The 27,030-nt window shown below is 35.6% G+C and overlaps 1 protein-coding gene and 1 pseudogene across 7 annotated transcripts in view; one reads left to right on the top strand and one right to left on the bottom strand.

Moving 5' to 3' along the window:
• RICTOR (RPTOR independent companion of MTOR complex 2) overlaps positions 1-27,030 on the bottom strand; it is a 128,792-nt gene that overhangs the window by 80,449 nt on the left and 21,313 nt on the right. For 6 of the 7 annotated variants that reach the window (XM_015451321.3, XM_005556765.4, XM_015451318.3 and 3 more), the window contains one exon: positions 1,319-1,416. In XM_015451321.3, coding sequence (XP_015306807.2) covers positions 1,319-1,416 — 98 coding nt within the window. Of the gene's footprint in view, positions 1-1,318; positions 1,417-10,483; positions 10,566-27,030 lie in introns of all 7 variants that reach the window. The other variant, XM_065546187.1, reaches the window with a different exon arrangement.
• Positions 2,693-2,890, top strand: LOC123573943 (androgen-induced gene 1 protein-like; annotated as a pseudogene).

Raw genomic sequence — 27,030 nt, forward strand, 5'->3', positions numbered from 1 at the left:
TTCTGCAGCCCATGAATCGGGGAATTGGGGAATAATTTTGATTTTCAAGTCTTATTTTAATGAAATACTTTTTGTAACACTGCAATAGATAGTAGTAACACTACACAGATAGTGATTCCTCTGATGGATCTGGTCAAAGTAAACTGAAAATCTTCTGGAAAGGATTCATCATTCCAGATGCCATTAAGAACATTCCTGATTCATGGGAGGAAATCAAAATCTCAACACTAACAGGAACTTGGAAGAAGTTTATTCCAATACTCATGGATGACTTTGAGGCATTCAAGGTGTCAGTGGAAGGAGTCACTGCAGACGTGGAAGAAATAGCAAGAGAACTAGAATTAGAGTTGGAGCCTGAAGATGCGACTGAATTGCTGCAATCTCATGAAAAAGCTTTAATGGATAAAGAGTTTCCTCTTATGGATAAGCAAAAACGGGGTTTCATGAAATCTATTCCTGGTGAAGATGCTGTGAACACTGTTGAAATGACAACAAATAATTCAGAATATTACAGAAACTTAGTTGATACAGCAGTGGCAGGGTTTGAGAGGACTAACTCCAATTTTGAAAGAAAAATGCTATCAAACAGCATTGCATGCTACAGAGAAATCTTTCATGAGAGAAAGAGTCAATGTGGCAAACTTCACTGTTGTCTTATTTTAAGAAATCGCTACAGTCACCTCAACCTTCAGCAACCACTACTCTGATAAGGCAGCAGCCATCGACATTGAGGCAAGTTCCTCCACCAACAAAAAAACCCCCACAATCTGCTGACGGCTCAGATGACTGTATTTTTTAATCAGTATTTTTAAATTAAGGTACATACATTTTTTTAAACATAATACTATTGTACACTTAACAGACTACACTATAGTATAAACGTAACTTTTTATACTCACCGGGAAACCAAAAAACTCGTGACATCCTTTATTACAGCATTCACTTTATTGCAGTGGTTTAGAATCACACCTACAATATCTCCAATGTATGCCTGTACCATATATTATCAAGTAAAATATGTAGAAGGCAAAAGAAATGCATCCTTATGTGAATAAAAGGTTGAACTGTAAATTTCTCAGTGATTTTATTCTTTTCTGAACCTACCAAATTTTCTATAACAAAGATGTAATGATTCCATTACACAAATACATTTTTAAGTTTAAGATACACAGGACAAAATCCATGAGAAGCAGGAAAGAAAAGCATTAATGCTGAGTGAATACACAAGAATTTGTATTTAATGATGGTCAAGAAACATTTAGTAAGTGTGGTAAGGAACAAAGAATTTTAGATAATAATAAAAATTCAAGTTACTTACCTTAGTAAAGTTATTCAGATGGCCTAGCTTTCTCATATTTGATACTCCTTGCAATCTGGCCACATTTTGGAGAATCTCTCTTAAGTTATCAGAAGGTTCTAGAAGGAAAGACAAGACAATTTAACATAATTTTTTGAGTATTTCCCTGCTGAAACACATAAAACATGCAGTATTAAAACTTCACAACTTTGGTTCTTGGTTTGAAGTGTTACCCTCCACCCCAAATCTATTAATTTAAATGACTTCAAAGTCTCTGTGATGAATCAAATTAACTTCACATCTCTACTCCCCTATACCCATGGTCCAGCTCTGTATCACTGCCTGGAATTACTCAACCACAAAATCTTAAATATTGCTATTATTTGAATGTGTTCCCCCAAAGTTGTGTTGGAAACTTAAACCACTAATGCAAAGTGTTGAGAAGTGGGACCTTTAAGAGGTGATTAGGTTATGAAGGCTCTGCCCCCATGAATGGATTGTTGAGGAGGAAGTGGGTTATCATGAGAGTGGGTTTGTTATAAAAGCTTTTGGCTCCCTCTTGCATGTACCACCCCCACCTTGCTTGTGCTCTTGCTCTCACAAGCATGTCTCCTCTCACCCCACCTCCAGTGCTCTCTTGACCTTCCATTCCAGCATGGGATGACATGGCAAGAAGGCACTTACTAGATAAAGGCCCCTTGACCTCAGACTTCCCTGCCTCCAGAACTGTGAGAAATAAATCTCTGTATTTTATAAATTTCCCAGTTTCAGATACTCTGTTACAGCAGCATAAAACAGACTAAGAAAAATCTCAACATCACAACTTTCACTTGATATTTGTTTGATAGCAAGGCTACAATGTAGTAAAAGGGACCAAACAAACTGTCCCCGTTTGAGTAAACCAAAAAATTAGATAAAATATATAGATGGTCCGTGACTTACAACTGTTAGACTTAATTTTTCAACTTTACATGGTGCCAAAGCAATACACATTCAGTAGAAAATATACTTCAAGAACCCATAAAACCACTGTTTTTCAGTATAGTACTCAATATACTGCATGAAATGTACAACATCTTATAATATAGGCTTTGTGTGAGATAGTTTTGCCCAACTATAGGTTAATGTAAGTGTTCTGAGTATATTCAAGGTAGGCTAGGCTAAAGTAAGATGTTTGGTAGGTTAGGCACATTAAATGCATTTTTGACTTAAGACATTTTGAACTTACAATGGATGTATTGGGATGTAACCCCACCAGTGAGCTGTGGAACTTTAAGCTGCTTAACATATGTGTAACTGGAAACCCCAAAGGAAAGAAAGAATTGAGGGAACAGAGCAATTACTTGAAGAAATGATGGATAAAAGCCACCCAGCCTTCCCAGGCCTCTTGCAAACATGGCTCCTGTCCCCTGCCAGGTGCTGCCAGTGGTGTTTCTGCTGTCGTACTGCTCTATCCTGTGCAACTAGAATGCCATCAAAATGCCCTTGCATCAGACCCACGGGGGGAGCTGGAAATTGCTGCTGTTCATTGTTTTGTGTTGCAGCTAAAGGCCTGGCTGCCCCAGAGCAGCACCTTCTGAACCATTCACTATTACCTGGTAGCTGGGGGACAGATGGAGGTGGGGTGCAGCCAGGTGGTGGACTATTTGGAGGGAGACACAAAACTGCTTCTAAGAAATGACACAGGAACATCTTAACTAACAAAAGCATCAGACAAACTTAACCATGAATGGCCGGAAACCCATTCACCCTCAAGATGCTTTCCTGAGCACCCACTGTGGGATAGAGATAAACTTGCTGCAATTGAAGGAAGCAGTGTAATGTCTAGTAATTTGGAGTTTCACCTGGAGCGACCCAAATCCTCATGAGAGAAAGAAAGCACCTAATAAAGTCTTCTTTGCAAAAAAAGAAAAAAGTGATGGATGAAAACTTTCCAAATTTGATGAAAACAATAAACCAGTAAAATGCTCATCAAGCCCCAATCATAAGAAACATGCAGAAAACTTTCAGACCTAGGCAGATTATAATCAAATTGCTCAAAACCACTGATGGAGCTAATTTTAAGAGTAGCCGGATTAAAAAAAAAAAAAAAAAGAAGTTACACAGAGAAAAGAAAAGCCAAAAAAAAAAAAAAAAGATAACGGCGGATTTCTTATCCAAAACAGGACAAAACAGAAGACAGTGAAGCAACATCTTTAAAGTAATGAAAGAAAAAAATACTTGCTTTACAAAAGCAAGCCAAGAAAACTAGACCTAGGCAGATTACAATCAAATTGCTCAAAACAACTGATAGAGAAAAATCTTAAAAGTAGCCAGATTAACAACAACAAAAAAAAGTTACATAAAGCAAAAAAAAAACAAAAAAGGATAACAATGGATTTATTGTCCAAACAAAAGACAGTGAAGCAACATCTTTAAAGTAACGAAAAAAATGCTTTAAAAATATACTTTACAAAAACAAGCCATGGGCCAGATATGGTCTTACAGGCAGTAGTTCGCCACCTCTGGAATACAATGTCAATTTCTTCAGATGGCTATAAACTACTAAAATCTTTGCCATCCTATTTAAATAAAAACAAAAGCACAATTTTCAAAATACATTATCAAGTTTTTGATATTTTAGTTTAAGAGCCATTATGACTTCCTTTGAGACTTATCTGTTAACGCAAACTCAAGGAATTGTTTGTTTTGAATTAGTGTTTTCCTCACCAAATGAAACTGTTTGCATTGTCCTGTTTAAATTTAGCTTGTGTCTGCCTACCTTACTCCATTCTTTTATACAGGGTGTTGTCTATGACAACAAATGTGGTGTCAAAGCACTAAGTACACTACTTAGCTATTTCCAATTGCTTTGAAGTTGCTATATGCTGAGATTAGTCATTTGATTTTCATGACAGACGAAATATTTTTAACGTAAATAAAATTCAATCTTAAGTGATTTAGCATGGCAGTCCCCAACCTTCTGGACACCAGGGACGGGTTCTGTGGAAAACAATTTTTCCATGGACCCGGGGTGGGGATGGTTTTGGGATGAAACTGTTTCACCTCAAATCACCAGACATTAGATTCTCATAAGGAAGGCATAACCTAGCTCCCTCACATGTGCAGTGCACAATAGGGTTTGTGCTCCTATTAATTATCTAATGCTGTTGCTGATCTAACAGGAGATGGAGCTCTGGCAGTAATGCTCACTCCCCCGCTGCTCACCACCTGCTGTGCAGCCCGGTCCCTAGCAAACCACAGACCTGTACCAGTCCAGGCTCAGGGGCTGGAGACTTACGGTTTAGCATATGTCTTTATACTTAGTGATTCTGGGGAGTTATTTTGAAAGTTGAATGATCCATCACTGAGTGAGACTGGATCTATTAAAAAGAATTACAAGGGGCCATGAATAGGTCACTGTTAGTATTTAGTCTTATCTTTTCACTACTATAAATTGTATCTGTTTGAAAAGACTGTAGGCGAAAAATTATAAGCAAGTCAATGGCATTAACATGACTTAACTATATTTGAGAAGTTCATAAAAATTTTATAACAACGCTTTAGATAATTTAGGACCTATGGTAGTTTGCAAAGTCAGGGTGGAGGTTCATAGAAGCTAGTGTGACACGCATCTAATGGAAATGTATAATCTAAACATTTTACTTCAATTTATCATTAGCTTGTCAGGCAGCAAACAGTAAGATTTACTTGTGATAATATAGTTACTGCTATCTAATCTAACAGTTACGATGATTAGTCTGAAAAGATAGATTCCTTACAAAGGTTTGCAAATTTTTAAATACGGCTTATTTTTTGGGTACAAACTGATTGCAGACATTTTTTTAAAACCACAATCTTGTTACAAAGCAAAATCTTGCATCTAAGTGTATTCATTCAACAAGTATTAACTGAATAGCTATTATGATCAGGTACTGTTTTAGGTACTGGAAATATAGCAATAAACAACACAACTCCCTCTCTAATGTATCTAACATAGACGTGGAAGAAAACTGATGACAACAACAAACTGCATGCACATAATTTAAAAACTCACAGGTGGTGGTAACTCAACAATGAGTCAAGTGTTTGCCTAATGAAGATGTTATCCTTCTTAACTCAAACCAAAATGAACCAGCCTTTCTCCTTCCTTCTCCTCCTCAAAGCTTTCTCCTTTATATAATTACCAAGAACCTCCACCTCCCAGACAGTATTTGGCTTCCCAGATCAATTAAAACAGTATTAGGACCATTTTAGACACTGAATTACTATCTAACATTCATGTGGTACAATGCTGCTCTGAGGGACTTTTTAACTTGAAATAACAGGTTAAGTTTTCCTGGTAATAAAATGAGAAATCTCTGCTTTCTTCTTTACCTGCTAGACCAGGGACTGAAAAACATTCTCTGTAAAGAACCAGGTAAAGTATTTTAGGCTTTGCAGGCCTTAAGTCTCTGCTGCAGCTATGCAACTCTAAAGTTTTACATCAGAAAGTAAGTATAGAAAATTGACTTTTCAGGTGTATTAGTCAGTTCAGTATACCATACAACTAAGTAATGGAGACCGAACGGCTTATTCAACAATAGAAGCTTATGTCTCACAGTTCTGGAGGCTCCAAGTCCAAGATCGGGGTGCCAGCATGGTCAGGTCCTGGTTCCTCTTTCAGGTTGTAGACTGCCAATTTCTCACCATCTCCTCAAATGGTGGGGAAAGGGGCTAGAGGGCTCCCTGGGGTCCCTTTTATAAGGGCACTAATTCCATTGGTGAGGGCTTCACCCTTATAACCTAATTACCTCCTAGGGGCCCCACCTCCTAATACCAATACATTACGGGTTAGGATTTTGACATATGAATTTTTGAATGACACAAACATTCAGTTCATTGCACTGCTCCAATAAAACAAACTTGGCTCTCGAGCTGCAGTCTGTCAACCCTTAGAGTGTCAACACTTACACTGGTAAGCAAGCTGATTGACATGGTTTTTATAAGGGAGATAGAATGAATAGATATGGAAATGCAAAAGAAATTTAAAGAGAGGTTTACCTGTCTCTATTTCTTCCTGCTCACAGTGTTTCCAATTTTCCTTCTCTAAAACTGTCTACTGATAACAGCAATATGTGAAAAGTATAAGGTCAGAAGTGAGATAATCTAAGATGATATTCTCTGAAGCCTTAAAGTTTAGAAAACCATGGCTGTATGAGAGAAAAAAGGAAAAAACAACCAGACACAGTTGCTTACACCTGTAGTCCCATCTACTCAGGAGGCTGAGGTGGGAGGACTGCTTAAGCCCAGGAGGTCAAGGCTGCAGTGAGCAGTGATCATGTCACTTGTACTCCAGCCTGGGCAACAGACCGTGTCTCAAAAACAAAACAAAACAAAACAAAACAAAAAAAAGGAAAAATTAAATGTAGGTAGCTTGCTATGATAGGCAACTACTCAAATGGAAGGAAGCAAAATACAAAAGAACCACTAGAATTACAGTGGTTCTTTTCTTCATACTGTGTAGACTGTAAATACTACATGTATTCCTGATAAATCTCTCTGGAGGTAATGCAATAACTGCAGCAATTCTAACTATCCAGTGATTTAATATCTTCAGTTGTAGAGCTGAATACAATTGATTTCAACCATCTTTAATTTGATCTGTCTTCTCCTGTCCTTCCATCGAGGAGTTGCCTATTCTGCTTGTGACACTGTAGATACGTTGTGGCATTGTTTTTAATAGACGACTTAAAAATATAATGTATGGCTGGGCGCGGTGGCTCATGCCTGTAATCTTAGCACTTTGAGGGGCAGAGGCGAGTGGATCACCTGAGGTCAGAAGTTTGAGACCAGCCTGACCAACATGGAGAAACCCCGTCTCTCCTAACAATACAAAATAAGCTGGGCGTGGTGGTGCATGCCTATAACTCCAGCTACTTGGGAGGCTGAGGGAGGAGAATCACTTGAACCCGGGAAGCGGAGGTTGTGGTGAGCCGAGATTGCACCACTGCACTCCAGCCTGGGCCACAAGAGCAAAACTCCGTCTCAAAAAAAAAAAATAAAAAATAATGTATTACTCTCACATACTAGATACTGCATATTATTAAGAAAAACAAAATACAGATTTAGAAGAGAAACCAAAATGTCAAGAGATTTATTTTCTTAACTTTACACTGCCTTGTATGTTTTTGGAAGGAGGACTGTATAAAACTTTAAGTATAGCTGAAAAGCAATAGGGTTAACACTTAATTTACCCCAAAGGAGATGATGCAAGGCTATTCAAGGATTCTTGCAATTAGGAAAGTATATACATCAAAAATATTTTCAGAGAAGTTAATTTTAGGTGGCAAAAATTACTGATGATTTATTTTTATGTCTTGGACTATATTTTACAACTTCTCTAAATGAGTATTAAAAAAATATGTACAAAATGAGAGGAAATGAAAAAAAATGAAGACTTCATGGCTCTGATTAGATTAAAATAATTAATCTCTTTATATTGCTTTTATAAGAAAAAATGGAAAAAGCAGTTTAAAATAAATATAATAAATGTAAGTGTAATGTTTTATATGTGCTTCACTATCATGTATTGTATGACACGTATATAGTATTCACCAGAGTATTACATATTAACGTCACCATAAGTTACACGTATTTATGTTGAAGTTTATTTTTTGGAGTACTTCTGATGTTACATTATTTTATAAACATTTTGAAAAATAAAAAAGTCAAATAAAATTTTAAAAAATTACTAACACTTCCATCCTGCAGAAGCATGTTTACATATCAATGTTAAATATTTTTCTAAGTATACAGAATAGAAAGCAGTCTTAATTAGTATAAAGTTAATTATCTGACGTAAGTATCTAATCCTCTGCTCATCAAAAGACTATTAAGAAAATGAAAAGACAATCTACAAAATGGGGAAAAAACATTCACAGCACAAACATCAGACGAGATTTTAATAACCAATATATGACTATCATCTACAAATCAACAATAAAATAACCCATGTAAAAACAGGTAAAAGATTTAAACAGATGTGAAAGCAAAAGAGGGTAAGAGGCCAAAAAGTATGAGAAAAGGTGCCTACCATCATTAATTAACAGGAAAATGAAAATTAAAACCACAGAAGTACCATTACACACATATAAGAATAGCTAAAATCAAGAAGAATGACAACATCAAATGTTGGAGAGGCTATGGAGCAACCGGAATTCTTACACACTATTGGAGGAGCATTAAATGTTACAATCACTTTAAAGAACAGTTGGCAATATACATCTGTCAATATTATGATTCTGTAATTTCACTCTCAGTTAAAAATATATGACAACAAATATACTTGTACAAGAATATTTATAGCAGCCTTATTCATAACAGTCCCAAACTGGAAACAACCCAAATGTCCATCAACAAACGGATAAACAAATTGTAGTATATCTACATACTGGAATATTAATCAAAAATAAAGAAAAAAAATAGAGCTATATGCAGTGGCTCATGCCTGTAATCTCAACATCTAGGGAGGCTGAGGCAGGAGGATCCCTTGAGGCCAGGTGTTCGAGGCTACAGTGAGCTATGAATGTGCCACTGCACTCCAGCCTGGGTGCCAGAGCAAGACCCAGTCTCTTAAAACAAAAACAAAACAATATTAATAAGAAAAAAACAAACTACTCATACATACAACATAGATGAATTTCAAAAATGTTAAGAAGCCAGATATAAGAGTATATATATATATATAGTATCATTCTATTTGTATGCAATGTAAATATAAGCAGAGGTAATCTATGATGATAGAAGTCAGACAGTGATTGTTGGAAGATAAAGTAACCAACTGGAAATAGGCAAGGGGGTTTAGGGAAGGGGATAAAAATATGTTATATCTTGTTTGAAAGTAGTGGATAATTACTGAATGACACTTAAATGCATACTTAAAATATGTACATTTTATTTTGTGTTAATTTCAGCTCAACAAAGATTGCATAAAACTCTTTACATATTTAAACACACACATATACACACAAAGATACATAATACATAGACCACCAAGAGAAAACTAATGTATAAACCATTATTCACTAATTATTCATTTATTTATTTATTGGCTCAATTCTGTGTATGTGCACATGTACACAGATGGATATGCTGATATGTGTGTAAACATTAATATAAAATTGACTTCAATATATGCTGCTTTATAACTTGCTGCAATAAACTATATTGTTGTTATCTTTACCTGTCAATAAATACACAACACAAAATTTATTTTTAAATAAATCTGAGTCCATGTACATAAAGTAAATTAATGACCAAAAAATGCTGGCATGCACATGCTACTTGGGAGTAATGGAAAGGAAAAACACCTTTGGAATAAAAAAGAACTGAATTCAAGTCTAGCTTATTCACCCCCAAACCATGTAGCCTTGGCTAAATTACTTAACTTCATGAGCATCCATTTTCTCATAGGTAAAGTGGAAATATAGACCTACTTTAAAAATGCTCTTGCAAAATGTGAGATATAACTTCCTTAGCACAATGCCTAGCCCATAACAGCTACTCAATAAATAATAACTATAATTAAAAGTTATTTGTTTAGCATAATCAATTTTCATGGAGCAATCATGTGAAAATTATACAGCTGGCCCAGGCAAGTGTTTAACACATTAGTCTGTTTAAATTAACTTTTATTATATGAGGGTTTTAGTGGTATATTACTTTCATGATCCAAGATTAATTCGTTTTTAAAGTAGAAACATTAATGACCTTCCAGAGCTATATTAATGATTACATTAGATATTCCATATAGAAATATTCAACCCATAAAGTGCTATACAGATACTAGAAATTATGACCCTCTTTCTTTTAGTTTAGTCTGAATTACCTGAAATCATTTAATATGCAGGTAGAATTTGTTTTGCTTATATAACATATGACATACTTTTTGATACATAATTCTAAAACTATTATTAATGAAACCTCGAACAAATCCCTAAAGAAACTATTTTTTCAGTCATGCAAGAGTAGTAAATTATAATAAATTAAAGGAGTCAGTACAAATTTAATAAAGCCAAATATGGTAATAACTCAACAGGCCACTATGTTGTCATAAGTATATTCTCAGAATATATTCCCCGACATCTTACAGTAACTTCAAGGATCCCTCAATTCTTATCCACTATCCCATCACTTACCTAGCCTTTAATTTTCCATCACTCTTACCTAAACTCTCAGTAGTGTGGATGAGATGTCATTTACTCTAGAGCATTATCTGTGTAGCTCTGTAATTTCTAATATTTTCACTCTAAAACAGGACAGTAAAAAAAACAGGTGAACAATTATATAACATGAACCAAGATTCTATGAAGGGTTTTAAGCTTTATGAGGACAAGGACATCTTGCTTACAATTATCTTCAAATGCCTACCACAGTCTCTGCCACACAGTAGGCTTTCAAGAATTATATTTCTATATTAAATAATAAATATGTGAGTAAACATTTTTTAAGACCAGGTTGTTGTTGTTAACAGTACTCAGGAGGAGGAGGGTCCAACCAACATTCACTAAGAATGAAGTACATGTCTGGTCATGTACTAACTCCAGTAAGTATTGCTAATTATCCCTTCCAATAGCCCTGTGAAGCAAAACACCAAGAGGACAGAGAAGAAGGAAAAAGAAACAACTATAAAAGGAGTATGTGAAAGAAGGGTGATATGCATATAATGGCCTATCAGGCAGCATGGACCTAAGGAAGCTTTAGTTCCTCTTATTATCTCTTCCTCTAGGCTTCATACAAGGTTTCTCACACTCATGAGCTCCTTCTAATTAAAATCACTTATGTTTTCTTGAAGGGCTAGAGGCTGACTAGAATCTTGAAGCAAATGTCTAAATATATTTCCATTTATCATCTATAACTGTTCAGAAACGACGATTATTACAGTTAATGACTGACCAGGCTTGTTGATAATGGCCTTAAAGAGGCACTGTAAAGAAAAGGTAGTTAGGCAAACTGAGTAATTACTGGTCCTTTAAATTCTTGCCCACCTTAAGGGAAAACTTCCCCTTAAAAGTTATCTTTGACATTTTCCTCTCCCTGATCTCCCACCTTCAACTGGCCAGCAAAGTGCTATTTACTCCTCTCTAAAGTTTCTGACATCTTTTTCCTTTTTTTAATTGTATCAACCATAGCCGCATTTCAATTGCTCTTCTAACTCATACCTAAATTATGGCAAAAGCTGCACAATGAATTAATTCCCTGTGCTTATATTGCCTCTCTTTCTTCTAATCCAGTCTCCAAGCCACTGTGAGATTAACTGTACAAATCCAGCTTTTATCACTGTATCTACCTTCCTGAAAATTTCAAAGAGAAACTGGGACTGGGAGTAAAGTTCAACAATGTATTCTATGATGTATGTGTGAATACACATAAACAAACACTACAATATATCCCACGAGAAAAGTTGGATACATACAGGACTTCAACAGCAGAACAAAACTAAACAATTACACAAATCTAATATGTAATTATATATTTAATATAATCTATGATTATTGTGAGCAGACATGACTAAAAGTATATGAAGATTACTGTAGTTAGCATTACTTTTCCAAAAGCCAGAAGCAAAACTGTTTCCACTAGCAAAGACACTGGAAGTACATCTTCTCACCCTTATCCACAGGTACGAAAGATGAGAAAAGCATAGCTTCAAACAATCTAGCATTTCCTGAAATTCTAACAAATATTAATTTCAAAAAGTTATATAATTTAGTAGAGAAAGGCTGTATCCCAAGGATAGCATCTCCTAAGGGCCTCTAGTTTATGATAAAATAACTACGCAGAGGAAGTCAAAATTTGCCAAGAGAACCTATTCCATCTTTGGATAGCAAAATAGAACATTTTTTCTTTCACTGATGCCAAAATCTGCCCCTTTGTAATTTCTGTCTATTTGTTCTGTGTAACCATCTGGAATGCAGAGAACAAGTATTATCTTCCATTTACATACTTGAAATAACCATGTTTTCTCTCAAGCAACTGAAGCACATAATAATCTTTTGATCATTGGTATATTTTAAATATAAATACAATGGCAAAAATAGTAAAGAAAAACCTGTCAATTACAATGGCAAGTCAATCAGTTTAACTGGGTTATAATGTTCCTAAAATGTTAAGTTTATCATACTAAAAACCGAACACGGACTTCATTTCTGGTTCCACACAAAAGAGGCCTGGAAGTCATGACATCATTCTAACAAGTAAAAATCTGAACGAACTGAAAAATCAACAACTCTTCTTGAATTTGTAAGAGAAGTGAGGACACAGGGCAAGCCACTACCCCCAAGATCATAAAGATAGACACGAGCATACAGGGAATCGCATGTATTAGAAAAGAGGTTCATGAGCAGAAACTGCTGGGAGAACCAGTGCCTAGGTAGGAAAACTGAAGTGCAATCAACCAACTGAACGTTTCATAGCAGTTTCAGAAAAATGACAAACCATGAAGCACTTCTTGAGAGACAATGATATGGACAGAGACAGAGCAACATGGACAGCAAGACGGCACTAGGTCCCTTTAACCTGTCATGCCCTTTGTTTCTCAACCCAACTTGAGGAACAACTTTGTCATTCTTTAGAAATCTAGCTCAGACTAGATTAGCATAGGTTTTTCCTAACCTACAAGCCCCCTTCTCTATGCTCTTATGATACATTCTTCATACTAACATTATAGCTATATATTACACATATCTGACTTATCAGGGTTCCAATATACAGTTAGCGTACCACTGTAATTATTAATACCATCTATTTTCACTTCCCAAAGTATCCCAGGTTGTATTACAAATAACAACCATAAATAATATGATTGCCTTAAGTGTAAACTTCAACTGCAGTGTCTGTTTTTCTTAGGATTACATCTGCTCTATTATCTCCTTCTCCCAGAGACTAGAATTGTGTTTGTTGGCTTCTTGTACCAGTGTCCTACTCTTTTTTTTGGAACAGACTCTTGCTCTGTTGCCCAGGCTGGAGCACTGGAGTGCAACTGTGGGATCTCAGCTCACTGCAACCTCTGCCTCCCGGTTTCAAGCGATTCTCCTGCTTCAGCCTCCTGAGTAGCTGGGATTACAGGTGTGCCACCACGCCAAGCAAATTTTTCTATTTTTAGTAGAGATGGGGTTTCACTATGTTGGTCAGGTTAGTCTGAAACTCTTGACCTCGTGATCCACCCGCCTTGGCCTCCCAAACTGCTGGGATTACAGGAATGAGCCACTGCGCCCGGCCCCCCAGTGTCCTACTCTTACAATAATGATGGCAGGAAGAGTTATGGCAATTTCTGCTGATTTGTAAAATATTAAAATTGTGTTCCCTAAAGATGGGAAAAAGAGACACTGGGGACTAACAGGGGAGGAGGAAAGAGGAGTGAGCACTGAAAAACAACCTATTGGGTTCCACGCACACTACCTGGATAACAGGATCATTTGTACACCGAACCTCAGCAACATTCAACTTAACCATGTAACAAACCTGCACATGTACCCCCTGAAACTAAAGGCTGAAAAACAAATAAATACCGATATGCTTTTAACAATAAATAAGTAAATAAATAAATAAATAAATAAATAAATAAATAAATTTTTCTTCTCAAGGACTCCGGGATTCAGATCTACTTTCCTCCCCCTTCAAGTTTGAATTATAAACTTACCTCATTTTATACTTTCCTCTTTCTGTGTACATAAAAACATCTTTCTGTAATTCCAAAGAATTGCTCCCTTTGAATGATTTCAAGGAGAAAAAGTTATAATTAATGGAAGAAAAAAAGTCCTTGCTCACAGTTTATCATTCTGTACCTTTGGATAAATTAAACAAGTGACATCTACCAGGTCACTCCTCTGACTGTCTTAAAATTCTATTAACAAAAGCCATGTCTTTAATTGGTTTATTATCAGCATGTTATTATATACTGTAACTCTCAAATATAGATGAGGATCAACCTAGGTATAGAACACTAACAGAAAGTGAGCTAGATGTAGTTAATAATTCATTTGAACATAGCATCTATTAAAAGTTGTATAATTTTAGTAATTAGAAGCTATAATTACTATTTTAATTCATTTACTTAGAATATAAGTTTTATAATATAAACAACTTAAAATATTTTAAAATTAAATTTTAAACAGTGGTCCTTCCAAGGTTATTTTTCAAAAAAGTTGTTAACACCATCAATAGAGTGGAACACAGGTTTTCCCCTAGATTGTATTTAATAATTTTATTACTTACATAATTTTAAAAAATAAATCTATACTATAAAAGACAGTTATGAGCTGACCTAGGAACAGCTCTGTATATCTACACAGGTATTTCAATTTCTACATTTTATTCAGTCATAAATTTCAGTGTTCCTCATCTGCCATATACTGCACTAGCTGCTAGGAGAGGAACATTAATAAATATATGATCTCACTCCTGGAGATCAAAATTAAATGGGAAAAAAAGAGGGACATAAATATCTAATAGTAATATAATAGACAGGTAGGTAGTAAATACCATGCGAATAAAATAAAAGGAGAGTGCTTGATAGAGATTTCACTAGAGTATAAAACAAGTAAGAATAGGAAACCTGTCTGTTTACAGATGCTCCCCTGGCCTCTGGCACAATGCCAGGAACATGGTGGACTGTCAATAAACAGTGGCTAAAAGAAATACTGAGCAAGACAGTAAGTGACACAAATGTTATTTGGAGATGCTTAACACGAGTTTATTCTTGACAATAAGCAATACATCTTGTAGGCATATAAAATGTGAAGAGCAATATGCACATTAATATGGAAATGTGAAAAAACATGGTACTTTTCTCAATGAACTCAAGAAATAGCAAGAAATTCTATACCTCCAGAAAACAGCATGATGAGAATAAATGAAAATGGAGCTAGATTCCAACAGCTTTCTAAGATATGTTAACTTTTATCTTTCTAAGTTAACATATCTTATATCCTTGGGCAATGGATAATTATTAAGGAAGGCACGTGCAAGTGAATGGCACGATCAGTTTTTTGTGCTTTAGGAATACAACTTTGGAGAGTGAACTGTAGAAGAGGAGAAAGGCAAGTTTAAGTAAAGGTTAAAAAAATTTTCTAAGCAGACAACTTACTCAATAATGGCTTATAGATGGAAAAAAGATAGAGGGCATAATCAAGGATGAATTCCATATTTCTGGATTGGGTTAATTGATGTATGATTCTATTCACTAACAGGGAATCATAGAGCAAGTACAGATTTGGGGGAAATTTTCTACCAGCTGTAGTAAGCTTATGCACCAAAAGTAAGTAACAACAAACCTTACAATGTTTTATGTTAATTGGCTATTTGTTCCTACATCAAAAACACTTATATTAGTCAAGAATGGCTACTCTAGAGGCTGATAGTAGGGGGATCCCTACAGCTTGGAAGTTCAAGTCTGCAGTGAGCTATGATCATGCCACTGGACTCCAGTTTGGGTGACAGAGCAAGACCCTGTTTCAAAAATAAAAAAAAAAAATTTTTAATTTAATATGTTTAATTAAAAATTATTTTAAACCACATTTATAGGCTATCAGTTTTCAAGCCTATGTTCTTAAAAAAATATGTAGATTATCATAGAAATACCTATTCCAGGGTCAAGTGTGCCTAGAAAGTTGCCCACAGTAATCTGCATTTATAGGAAGTACCCCAGTGATTCTTATGCACACTAAAATATGAAACATGCTATAAAGGCTGCCAGAATGCAATGCAACTAGATTCTGATATCTCTTTCGGTTATTTAATCTGAAATCTAAGACTAGAACCTACTCTATGAAATATTTTTATCACCTTCAAATGTTACAATATAAAACAACACCACTGACACAAAAATAATAATCACTAATACTATACACACACAGAACCTATACACACACAGAATACTATTGTGCTAATATTTTTGCATGGATAATCTCTTTTAATTTCCACACTAATCATATAAGGTAGGTACTATTATTACTGTCCCCCTGTTAGTAAGTGAGGCTTAGAGACATAGTTCACTTGCCTAGAAGTCACACTAATACCAGACGTGGCAATGAGATCTGAACTTAAGCAGTATGATTCCAAAGTCTACCTTTTATTCCTCAATATATAATACAATACAGACTACCTAGTTGTACTGCCTTGCACAGGACAGTGTACCTTCGGTGTTCATACGGTTCATAATTATGCACTTAATGGTATAATTATTTGATGTTTATTTCCCTATACCATAATTCTGCTTTATTTCACCAATGTGATGTCATCCAAATATCTAAAAAATGGTTGGAAACAGTAACCACACTCAAAAAGTATCTGTTGAATAAATGAACTTACTATTCAGTAATAAATACACAGAAACTTTAAAATATACCAAATTCTGTTTCTTGATCTGGGTTCTGGTTTCTTCTCACCTAAATTAGGCTACTATCAAAAAGACAAAAAAAAAAAAAAAATGCAGGGAGCCATGAACACACCACTGTACTCTAGCCTGGGTGACAGAGCAAGACCCTGTCTCTGAAGAAAAAGACAAAAAGTAACAAACATGGAAAAAGGGGAATTCACATATTGTTGGTGAGAATGTATATTAGTAAATACAACCATTATAGAAAATAGTATAGAGGTGCCTCAAAAAACTAAAAATAGAATTGCCATATGGATGATCCAGCAATTCCACTACTAGGAGTATATATATATATAGCCAAACGAAATGAAATCAGCATATCAAAGAGAATCAGTAAACCAAAGAGATACCATATTTATTGCAGCACTATTCATAATAGCCAAGATAGAGAAGCAACCTAATTGTCCTTCAATAGATAAATGAAATTTTTAAGTGTGGTATATATGCACAATGGAATATTACTCAGCTATTAAAAAAAAAATCTTATCATTTGCAGCAACATGGACGAACCAGGAGGACATGATCTTAAGTGAAATAAACCAGGCACAGAAAGAAAATACCACACAATCTCTCGTATGTGGAATCTAAAGAAGCTGATCTCATAGAAGTACAGAGTAGAATAGTGGAGGGTAGAGGGGAAACAGAGAAAGACTGGACAATGGGTACAAAGTTACAGTTAGGAGGAATAAGTTCTGGTATTCTCTTGTGCAGTAGGGTGACTATGATTAACAGTATTGCATATTTCAAAATAACTAGGAGAAAGGATTTTGAACGTTCTCACCACAAAGAAATGATAAATGTATGAGGTGACTGCTATGGTCTGAATGTTCCCTCCAAAGCTCATGTTGAAATTTCATGCCTGGTGAAATTGGGCTGTATTGAGAGGTGGGGCCTTGAGGAGGTGACTGGATCATGAAGGCTCTGTCCTCATGAATATGAGTTATCACAGGAAAGGAACTGGTGGCTTTATAAGAAGAGAAGAGACTTGAGCTAGCACATTAGCACACTCAGCCCCCTTGCCATGTGATAACCTGTGCCACCCTGGGACTCTTCAATGACAGCAATAAGGTGTCATCAGATAGCAGTCCCTCAACCTTGGACTTCTCAGCCTTTGTAACAGCAAGAACTAAATTCCTTTTCTTATATATTACCCAATTTCAGGTATTCTTTTATAAGCGACAGAAAACTGATTAATCCATTAATGGATATGCTAAATACCCTGATTTGACTTTTACACAATGTATACACATATCAAAATAGCACACTGTACCCTATAAATATGTAATTATTATGTGTCAATTAAAACCAAAATGTTTAAAAATGTTTAAAATATACCAAGCTCCGTTTCGTGCTGGTTTCACAGGTGTCAATCTGTCAAAGATTTATTGAGCAAATATGTATAATAAATTCATGTCTGTCTATTAAATAAATAGTTAAAAAGAATGAAAAAAGTTTTGTTATTTTGCCAGATATTAAAGACTATGTTTATTGTCCTTTTATAGTAAACAAGACCATGCTTCTTAAATTGACTTTTAACAATCTGGCATTTATAACAGAATAAGTCTCTAGGACACACCTGTGAATTCTAAAATGTAAGAATTGACAAGGGACTTACTATCTTATGATTAGTTATAATAATGGTAGTTATAATATGGACATACATAAAAGAGGGAATTAAAAAGATCACACTGCTTCAAAATGTATCTACTTCCCAAACTCTGAGCAACAAGATATGAAATAATATAATTTTCCAAAAACCCTAACCAACCTTATTTCTATTGCTTTGAAAAGGTAAGAACTTTCTAAGAACAAACCTATTTAAATATAATTAACAATGCAATAGCATTTACCCAAATTTGTCACATACAAAATTTTTAAAATGGCAATGCATAGGAAAACAAAAAGAAAAAGGCAAATAAAAATTTAAGCCTGCTGTGTACCTTCAGAAAACCACATTCTGATCATTTTCTATTCCACCCTCTCAAGCATTATGTTCATGCAGTGCTAAAAATCATGTTGCCAGGTTGCACTTGCTAGATAAAGAACTAAAGCCTAACCATTCACCTTACCTAATCTTTTAATCATTTCATCTTTGTCTATTTTTACATGGTAGATAATTAGTGAATTTATAAAGATTTTCTGGCACAGATGTTTGAAGGAGAAAATGGGTAAGACCTGCTTAATGGAAAAGGGCACCAAGCGCTTTCTGAGACTTCATCTCTTTCCCTTTTTCACAGTAAACTTAGAATTGAGTACTTGGGCTCATAACACCTGTTAAAAGATAATTTGTGGTAGACAACTGAACCAAATTCACAAAGCACTTTTACTTTGTACACAAAGTATATATGAATATATACAAAGAATTCAAAAGGTCTTCACCAGTCTACAGAAATGACTATCATTCTAAGAAATGTTTTCCTAACATTTTAAAGTTATTTTCCTGCAGAAAAGCAGGAAAACTCTGAGCAACAAGATATGAAATAATTTCATTATAGACTGAAAAATGCAATCTGCAACTTGAACAACCTTTTCTAAGACAGTAAAAATAACTAAAAGCAATTATTAAACATTACTGCATGATCTGCTACAATTTATATGCCTTAGCCTGTTATATTTTACAAAGATACTTGTAAAATCATTAGGCTTCCACAGTCCTCTAATTAGGAATCCTTTATTATAAGAGAAAAAAAATCGGTTTGTCTTTGAAACAATGCACTATGTAAATGAACCCTGTGAAATAATGGAACAGCTGTGCCTAAAGGCTGAGACATTAATTTTGATATATATCCAGTCTAGCAGAATTATTTAGAAGTCAGTTGTATATTTTCATGCACAGCTACTTTCATGCTTCTGCTTTTCTCTATGAAACATGCCTACAGTTCAGATCATTTGTCAGACAGGTGACTTCTATGAAGGTAGTAGTTAAAAGGGCTTACTTACCTTCTTAGAAAGTAATAAGGGACAGCAAAGGTATAAATAGACCTTGGCTGCAGGACACTAGATTTGAGTATGGATTAGCAACCTGAAAAATGTTGTTACCGTATTATTTTCTAATCTTTCCATTTGTATTGATTCCACATCTTATCTTATTCCAGTATTTTTATCATTAGTTATTCACTATTCTTCACGTATCTTCAGTATCTTTCACTAGCTCTGTCTTTAAAAATAAATAAATAAATAAATAAATAAATAAATGCTAGCCAGGTGCAGAGGCTCATGCACGTAATCCCAAAACTTTGGCAGGCCAAGTTGGGAGGATTTCTTGAGGCCAGGAGTTCAAGACCAGCATAAGAGCACTGTAAGACTTCAGTCTCTACAAAAATTAGGGGAAAAAAACCAAAAAACAAAAAACAGCTGGGCAGAGTGGTGTGTGCCTGTCGTCCCAGCTACTCAGGAGACTGAGATGGGAAGATCACTTGAGCCCAGGTGGCTGAAGCTACAGTGAACCATGATGGTGCCACTGCACTCCAGTCTGGGTAACAGAACAAGACCCTGTCTCTAAAAACAAAATTAAAAAAAAAAAAAGAAGAAGAAATGCTTTGCCCATTGTTTCCTATCTTTGAAACATTACTTCTTTTTTTTTTTTTTTTTTTTTGCCAAATCTGAGACGCAAGTGAATTTATTCTTACCTCATCATCTCCTAAACTTCATCAACTTGGTGTTTAAGGGCATCATTCAAATTAAGCTGTCCTCCTCAAGCTTACCATTTGCCCAGTTCAAAGTTTTTCTCTCAGTTTTTCAAACTTTTTGACTTTTCCATCACACTCCTGACCCATGCTAACCAAATCCACCTTATTTCCTGTGGTTTCTGCAACTACACTGTCTCAGTCCTTTTCATACCTATCCCTCACTGCTCCTTATGTCTTGGTTTAAAGATCTGTATTCCCTCCTCCTGTTCCATATCCTTTAACATTACCTAAAGTTTTAAGTTAAATGAAGGTTGCCAGGAAAAAAAAAAAAATGTTTTAAATGTAAACAACAACAAAGACAACAAAAATTACCTAAAGTACTATCTCCTTTTCCTCAGGTTTCTCTTTTCACTGTCTCCATCAACTCTTAACAAATTCAATTTTACCCTTTAAGTCAACAATGCCTCAAAAGTTCAATTCTAAACTTTATCTATAATTAAAAGCAACACACCTCAGTCTGTATGTTTTGTGGTATGTCCACCTCAAATTTAGCATGTCCTATAACCAAAAAATTAATTCATCCTAAAAAAAACTTTTAAAAAATTATATCTTCAAATAATATTACTATTGAAAATAGTAATATGGACTCCATGGAATCTACTCACATCCAGGTAGTCATCAGGTATCACTGAGACACTTCACAACAGTAGTCCCCAAACTTTTTGGCACCAGGGACCAGTTCTGTGGAAGACAGTTTTTCAATGGACAGGGTCAAGTGTGGGGGGATGGTTTCAGATGAAATTGTTCCACCTCAGATCATCAGGCATTAGATTCTCATAAGGAGGGCACAACCTAGATCCCTTGGATGTGCAGTTCACAATGGGGTTCATGCTCCTATGAGAATCGAATGCCATCACTGATCTGACAGAAGGTAGAGTAGGTGGTAATGCATGCTTGCCTGCTGCTCACCTCCTGCTATGTGGCCCTGTTCCTAACAGGCCGTGGACTAGTACCAGTGCACAGCCAGGGGTTTGGGAACCCCTGCTTTAGTTCATGTATCTTAGTAACCTCTTACATAGACTACATTATAAGGTATCCTGTTTTTACACAGAATCAGTGTTTTGTACAACATTACCCATTCAAAAACTATTATTTCTTTTAGGAAAAACATATGACTAGACACACTGAGATAAATATTAAGACGACAAATTCCAGTCAGGCTTTGCTATATGAAATGAGTTTAGGTCAGGTCAGTTTTAACAGGTCAGGTTATTTACGGAAAAAGCTTCCATTCTCAGAGTTTTTAGGTTTTCAAAGTTGTGGAGAAGAGACTATGGACCTATATAATTAATACTACCAAAGTGAAAATGTTGCACTCTTTTCTATAACTAAGTTATTGAAACTGTTACTTTTTCCATTCTTCCAAGACACAAAATATGTAGTGATGTAAAATTTAGATCTTAAGTTGGAAAAAGTTTAACCAAAAGTAAACCATATTGCCCCAGAAATAGTTTGTCAACACAAAGAATTTAACCACAACAAAGAATTTTCCCACTAATTCAGAATAAAAGACTTTGACCATTTAGGATAAAAACATTAATGAAAAGAAGGGTTTCTGGCCCTAAGAACAACTACCTGGCTACCAAAGTGTAGTTGTGGACAATCAACATAGGTATGACCTGCGAGCATATCATAAATGCAAAATCTTGAGCCCTTCCAGCCCTACTGAACTGGACTCTTCATTATGGTAAAATCCCCAGGTGGTCAACTGTGTATTTGTGCAGGAAAAAAAGTTAACCCAGCAGGCCTAACTGCTTATCTTTAAAAAGGCCTGCTTACAAGGTTGACCCTCAGCTGGCATACAGGAACTTAAATTTTGGGAGGTTCTCTAAACTGGTAAGGTGGCTCTCTAAACTGTTTATACAAACAGTATGTTTTATACGAAATACTTGCTTTTGTTCTGCAAGTTTGGAATTTTGTTATCTGCCAGGTAGAGGGTACCTACTTGGCAATTCCTCAAATAAAAACCCTGGGCACTGAGTCTCTAATGAGATTCCCTGGTTGACAACATTTCACGGGTTGTCACAATTCATAACTGGAGGGAACTAGCAAGTCCTGTGTGACTCTGCTGGGAAGATTCTAGATGCTTGTGCTGGTTTCCCCCAGACTTTGCCCCATGTATCTTTTCCCTTTGCTGATTTTGTGTCATATCTTTTTGCCATAATGAGTTCTAGTGAATCACTGAATCTAAAGATGGTGTCTGGGACCTCCAACAAAGCATTAAATTTCAGAAGCTCTGCTTTAGAGAACCCACATGAAATCCTATTCTCAAAGCTTAAGAGCAGGCCATGAGGACTGTAGGCTAACCCTTGAGTCAATGTAAGACAAGGAATTCATTATGCATAAAGTTAGACCTTAAAAAAGTCTACATCCTAAGAAAAAAGGTAAATTAAAAGAACATCCAACAGAGGTAAACAACAAAGAAAAGCAGTTCTGGGTAACCAAACAAAACAAACAAAAGAGACTCTGCTGAGACTCTGAAGCCACCACATGTGACTTTGGAATATAAATGTACTCTTGCATGGTTAAGGGAAAAAAACACCAAGGTGAGAATCTGAATTTAAAGTAGCCCTTGGTCTATAATGCTCCCAGGCAGCAGGCAGAAGCAAACTCAACCACCAATCCAACCAGATAACCACCCTTACTTAGCCTGGGTAACCTAACAAACATAGGGCATAACCAAAAACCAAGAACATACAAGTAAACAGCAAAACAAGCCATTATAAATAGAAACCAGAAAAAAAGATATAAAAAGACTAAAAATCAGAATTATTCAATGAAATAATAATTATGTTTTATATATCTAAAACAGGGGAGCTGGCAAACTTGTTCATAAAGAGTCATACAGTAAACACTTGAAGCTTTAAAGGTCACACAGTCTCTGTTTTAACTACTTAACTCCACAATGATGGCACCAAAGCAGCCACAGATAAAACTTAAAACAAATAAGCATAGCCACGTGCCAATAAAATGTTATTTACATATGCAATAGCAAGCCAGATTTGCAAGCCATAATTTGCAAACCTCTGGCTTAACGGAAAAAAAGAAGTGAGAAGAACACTTAAGAGAGCATTCAAAAAAAAAAAAAAAAAAAGATATCGAAAAGATCCATGACAGAATGGAAGGAAGGAAGGAAGGGAGGGAGGGAGGGCAGTCCAAGTAGAACTTCTTGAAATAAAAATATCATAACTGAAATAAGTCAGTGGAAGGGATGAACAGCATAAACACTGTTAGCAAAAGAATTAATGAACAAAAGACTTAGCTGAAGGTATTATACAGAACTTGGCTTCTCAGAAAAAGAGATGAAACACATAAAGAAGTTTAACAACCAAGAAAGATAATGAGAAAGTCTAACATACATTTAATGAGAGTTCATAAAGGAGGTAACAAGACAAAACGGGGGAAATGCAATACTCAAAAACACGACGACTGACACTTTTCTGGAATTACTCAAAGACTTGAAATACTTAGAATCAGGATGCCCAATGAATCCCAAGGCAGAATAAATAACCATCTAAACACATTTTATTCAAAATGTTTGAAAGAAATGTTTGAAACAAAATGTTTGAAAGAAATATAGACAGAAAAACAGATTACCCAAAAGGAAGGTGATCTAGATGAACAACTTGCTTTTTCACATATATATGTAGTGTATATACATAGTATATATAGTGTATATATAGTATATATAGTGTGTATAGAGTATATATAGCATAGTGTATATATAGTATATATACTATATATAGCATGCTTATGTGAAACTTGCTTTTTCACATATATAGTACACATATATATATAGTATATGTGTGTACACACATATATAGTATGCTGACCTTGTATGAATCATTGCTCAAAGTACTCCAAGTATCTGTAAAACAATCAGGAAAATTTGAGCATTGACTGAGTATTAGATAATACAAAGAACTTACTGCTGGTTTTTTTTTTTCTGAGACGGTGTCTCTGTCACCCAGGCTGGAGTGCAGTGACGCGATCTTGGCTCACTGTAACCTCCACCTACTGGGTTCAAGCAATTCTCCTGCCTCAACCTCCCAAGTAGCTGAGACTACAGGCGCACACTGCCATGTTTGGCTAATTTTCTGTATTTTTGTAGGGACAAGGTTTCACCATGTTGCCCAGGCTGGTCTCGAACTCCTGAGCTCAGGCAATCCACCCACCTCGGCCTCCCAAAGTGCTGGATTACAGGAGTGAGCCACCGTGCCTGACCTACAAAGAGCTTACTGTTAATTTACTCAGTTGTGTTAATGTCATTGTGGTTATGTATTTTAAAAGTCCTTATCCTTTAGAAATACACACTGATGATCTGAAATAATATATACCTTGGATTTGCTTCAAAATGAATCATGAGGGAAGTGGGAGAATATACAAATGAAGAAAGATGGTCCAATATGTTTATAATGGTTGAAGGTAAAGAATACATGAGGGCTCATTATACTTTTTTTTATATTTTCTTTTCTCGAATTATGTGTATGTTTGAAATTTTTCATAATGAAATATTTTTAATGTCTGATAATCCCAAGGGTTGACAAAAGTATGAATCAACAACTCCTATATATTACCACTGTCAGAATAAAGACATATAAATGGATAATCTTTCTCTCTCCCCATACATACATACATACATACATATATGCGGCATATAACCACTAATTTCACACTAAATTATATAATGCAGAGAAACTTACATATAAGTAGCAGGATTCATATACAAGACTATACATAAAATCACTGTATATAATAGCAAGAAACTACAAATAACACAAATGTCCCTGACCAAAAGAATGGATAAATAACTGTTATTTGTTTATTAACACTTGTTCTTAGAGTTTTCATCTAAGCATTTGCCAGACATATGCTGGCGTCTGTAAACAAATAATTTTTCTCACTTAATACTCATAACGACCTTGTAAGATGTACAATATTGTATCCCTTTTCACAAATAAAAAAAGTTAGGCTCAGAAAACTTGACAGCACATCTGGTATTTGCTTGCAAATTATGGAGCAAGAACATGAATTTTGGCTGGGCATGGGGTGGCTCATGCCTGTAATCCCAGCACTTTGGGAGGCCGAGGCAGGTGGATCACCTGAGGTCAGGAGTTGGAGACTAGGCTGGCCAACATGGCGAAATCCCATCTCTACTAAAAATAAAAATAAAAAAATTATCTGGGCATGGTGGCCGGGTGCCTGTAATCCCAGCTGCTTGGAGGCAGGAGAATCGCTTGAACCCAGGAGGCGGAGGTTGCAGTGAGCCGAGATCACGCCATTGCACTCCATCCTGGGGAACGGAGTGAGACTCTGTCTCAAAAAAAAAAAAAGAATGTGATTTTCGATTATCCCTTCTACAAACTCAGTTTTCATTTCACAGTAATAATCAGGAATGTATATTTTCAAAAAAGGAGTGATATGCTAATTTTCTAAAATAGCTTAAAATTAATACATAAACAGTCACCTACTCATGATGGTTCAACTTAAAATTTTCTTACTTTAAGATGTTGCAAAGCAACATGCATCCAATAGAAACCGTACTTTGAATTCTGAATTTTGATATTTTCCCGAGCAGCAGTATGTGGTAGGATACTCCTTCATAATGCTGGGCAGAAGTAGTGAGTCAAGATCTCCGTCAGCCACATGATTGCAAGGGTAAACAGGCCAGGCGTGGTGGCTCACACCTGTAATCCCAGCACTTTGGGATGCTAATGTGGGTGGACTACTTGAGAACAAGAATTCAAGACCAGCCTGGCTAACAGCAAGACATCCATCTCTACAAAAAAAAAAATTTTTAATTAGCTGGGCGTGGTGGTGTGCGTGCGTGGTCCTAGCTACTTAGAAGGCTGAGACAGGAGGATCCCTTGAGCTCAGGAGTTTGAGGTTACAGTGAGCTATGATCCCGCCACTGCAATCCAACCGGGGCAACAGAAAGAACCAACCCTCTACAGTGTACCCAGTCATTAGCATTTTTTGGATATTGTTTTTGCAACCCATCGTGTCTACAAATACTCATTTTTCACTTACAATGAGTTTAGGGAGTTCATAAGGATGTAATCCCATCATAAGTCTAGGGTTATCTACATAAAAAAAATCTTTTTACAGTATCACAAAGGCAAACTGTAGTTGATCCAGACCTGTACAAATTACCAGTAAGATCTAAAATAACAAGGTTTCCCATAATTTGCAGTTCGTATTTTACGTAGGTACACATAAAATAAAACCAGTGGGGGTCCTGGGGAAGATTACTGACTAGTTTAACTCAGTTTATATATATATGGCATATAACCAGTAATTCCACACTGAATTATATAATGCAGAGAAATTATATAATGCAGGACTAGTTTAACTAATCCTCTTAATACTGTCAGTCTCTTGAAAGTACATTGACAATGGAAACTACCTTTCGTACATAGAGAGCCGCCTTCTTTTGTTAAAAGTCTTTCAAAATTAAGTGATCTCTATAAGTTTCTTCTAGTTCTGAAGTCTAAACTCTGCTTACTTGGCTTCTATTTTACAATTCCACACCAATGATCTTCACCTACACTATTTCTGAACCCAAAAAGCCATTCTCTCGTGCAAAGTTTGGCTTACTAAGAATGTCCTGCTCAGACTAAGGGCTAAATATCAAATAAATAACAGTA

The sequence above is a fragment of the Macaca fascicularis genome, chromosome 6 (genome assembly GCF_037993035.2).
Source record: "Macaca fascicularis isolate 582-1 chromosome 6, T2T-MFA8v1.1".
Classification (NCBI taxonomy): domain Eukaryota; kingdom Metazoa; phylum Chordata; class Mammalia; order Primates; family Cercopithecidae; genus Macaca; species Macaca fascicularis.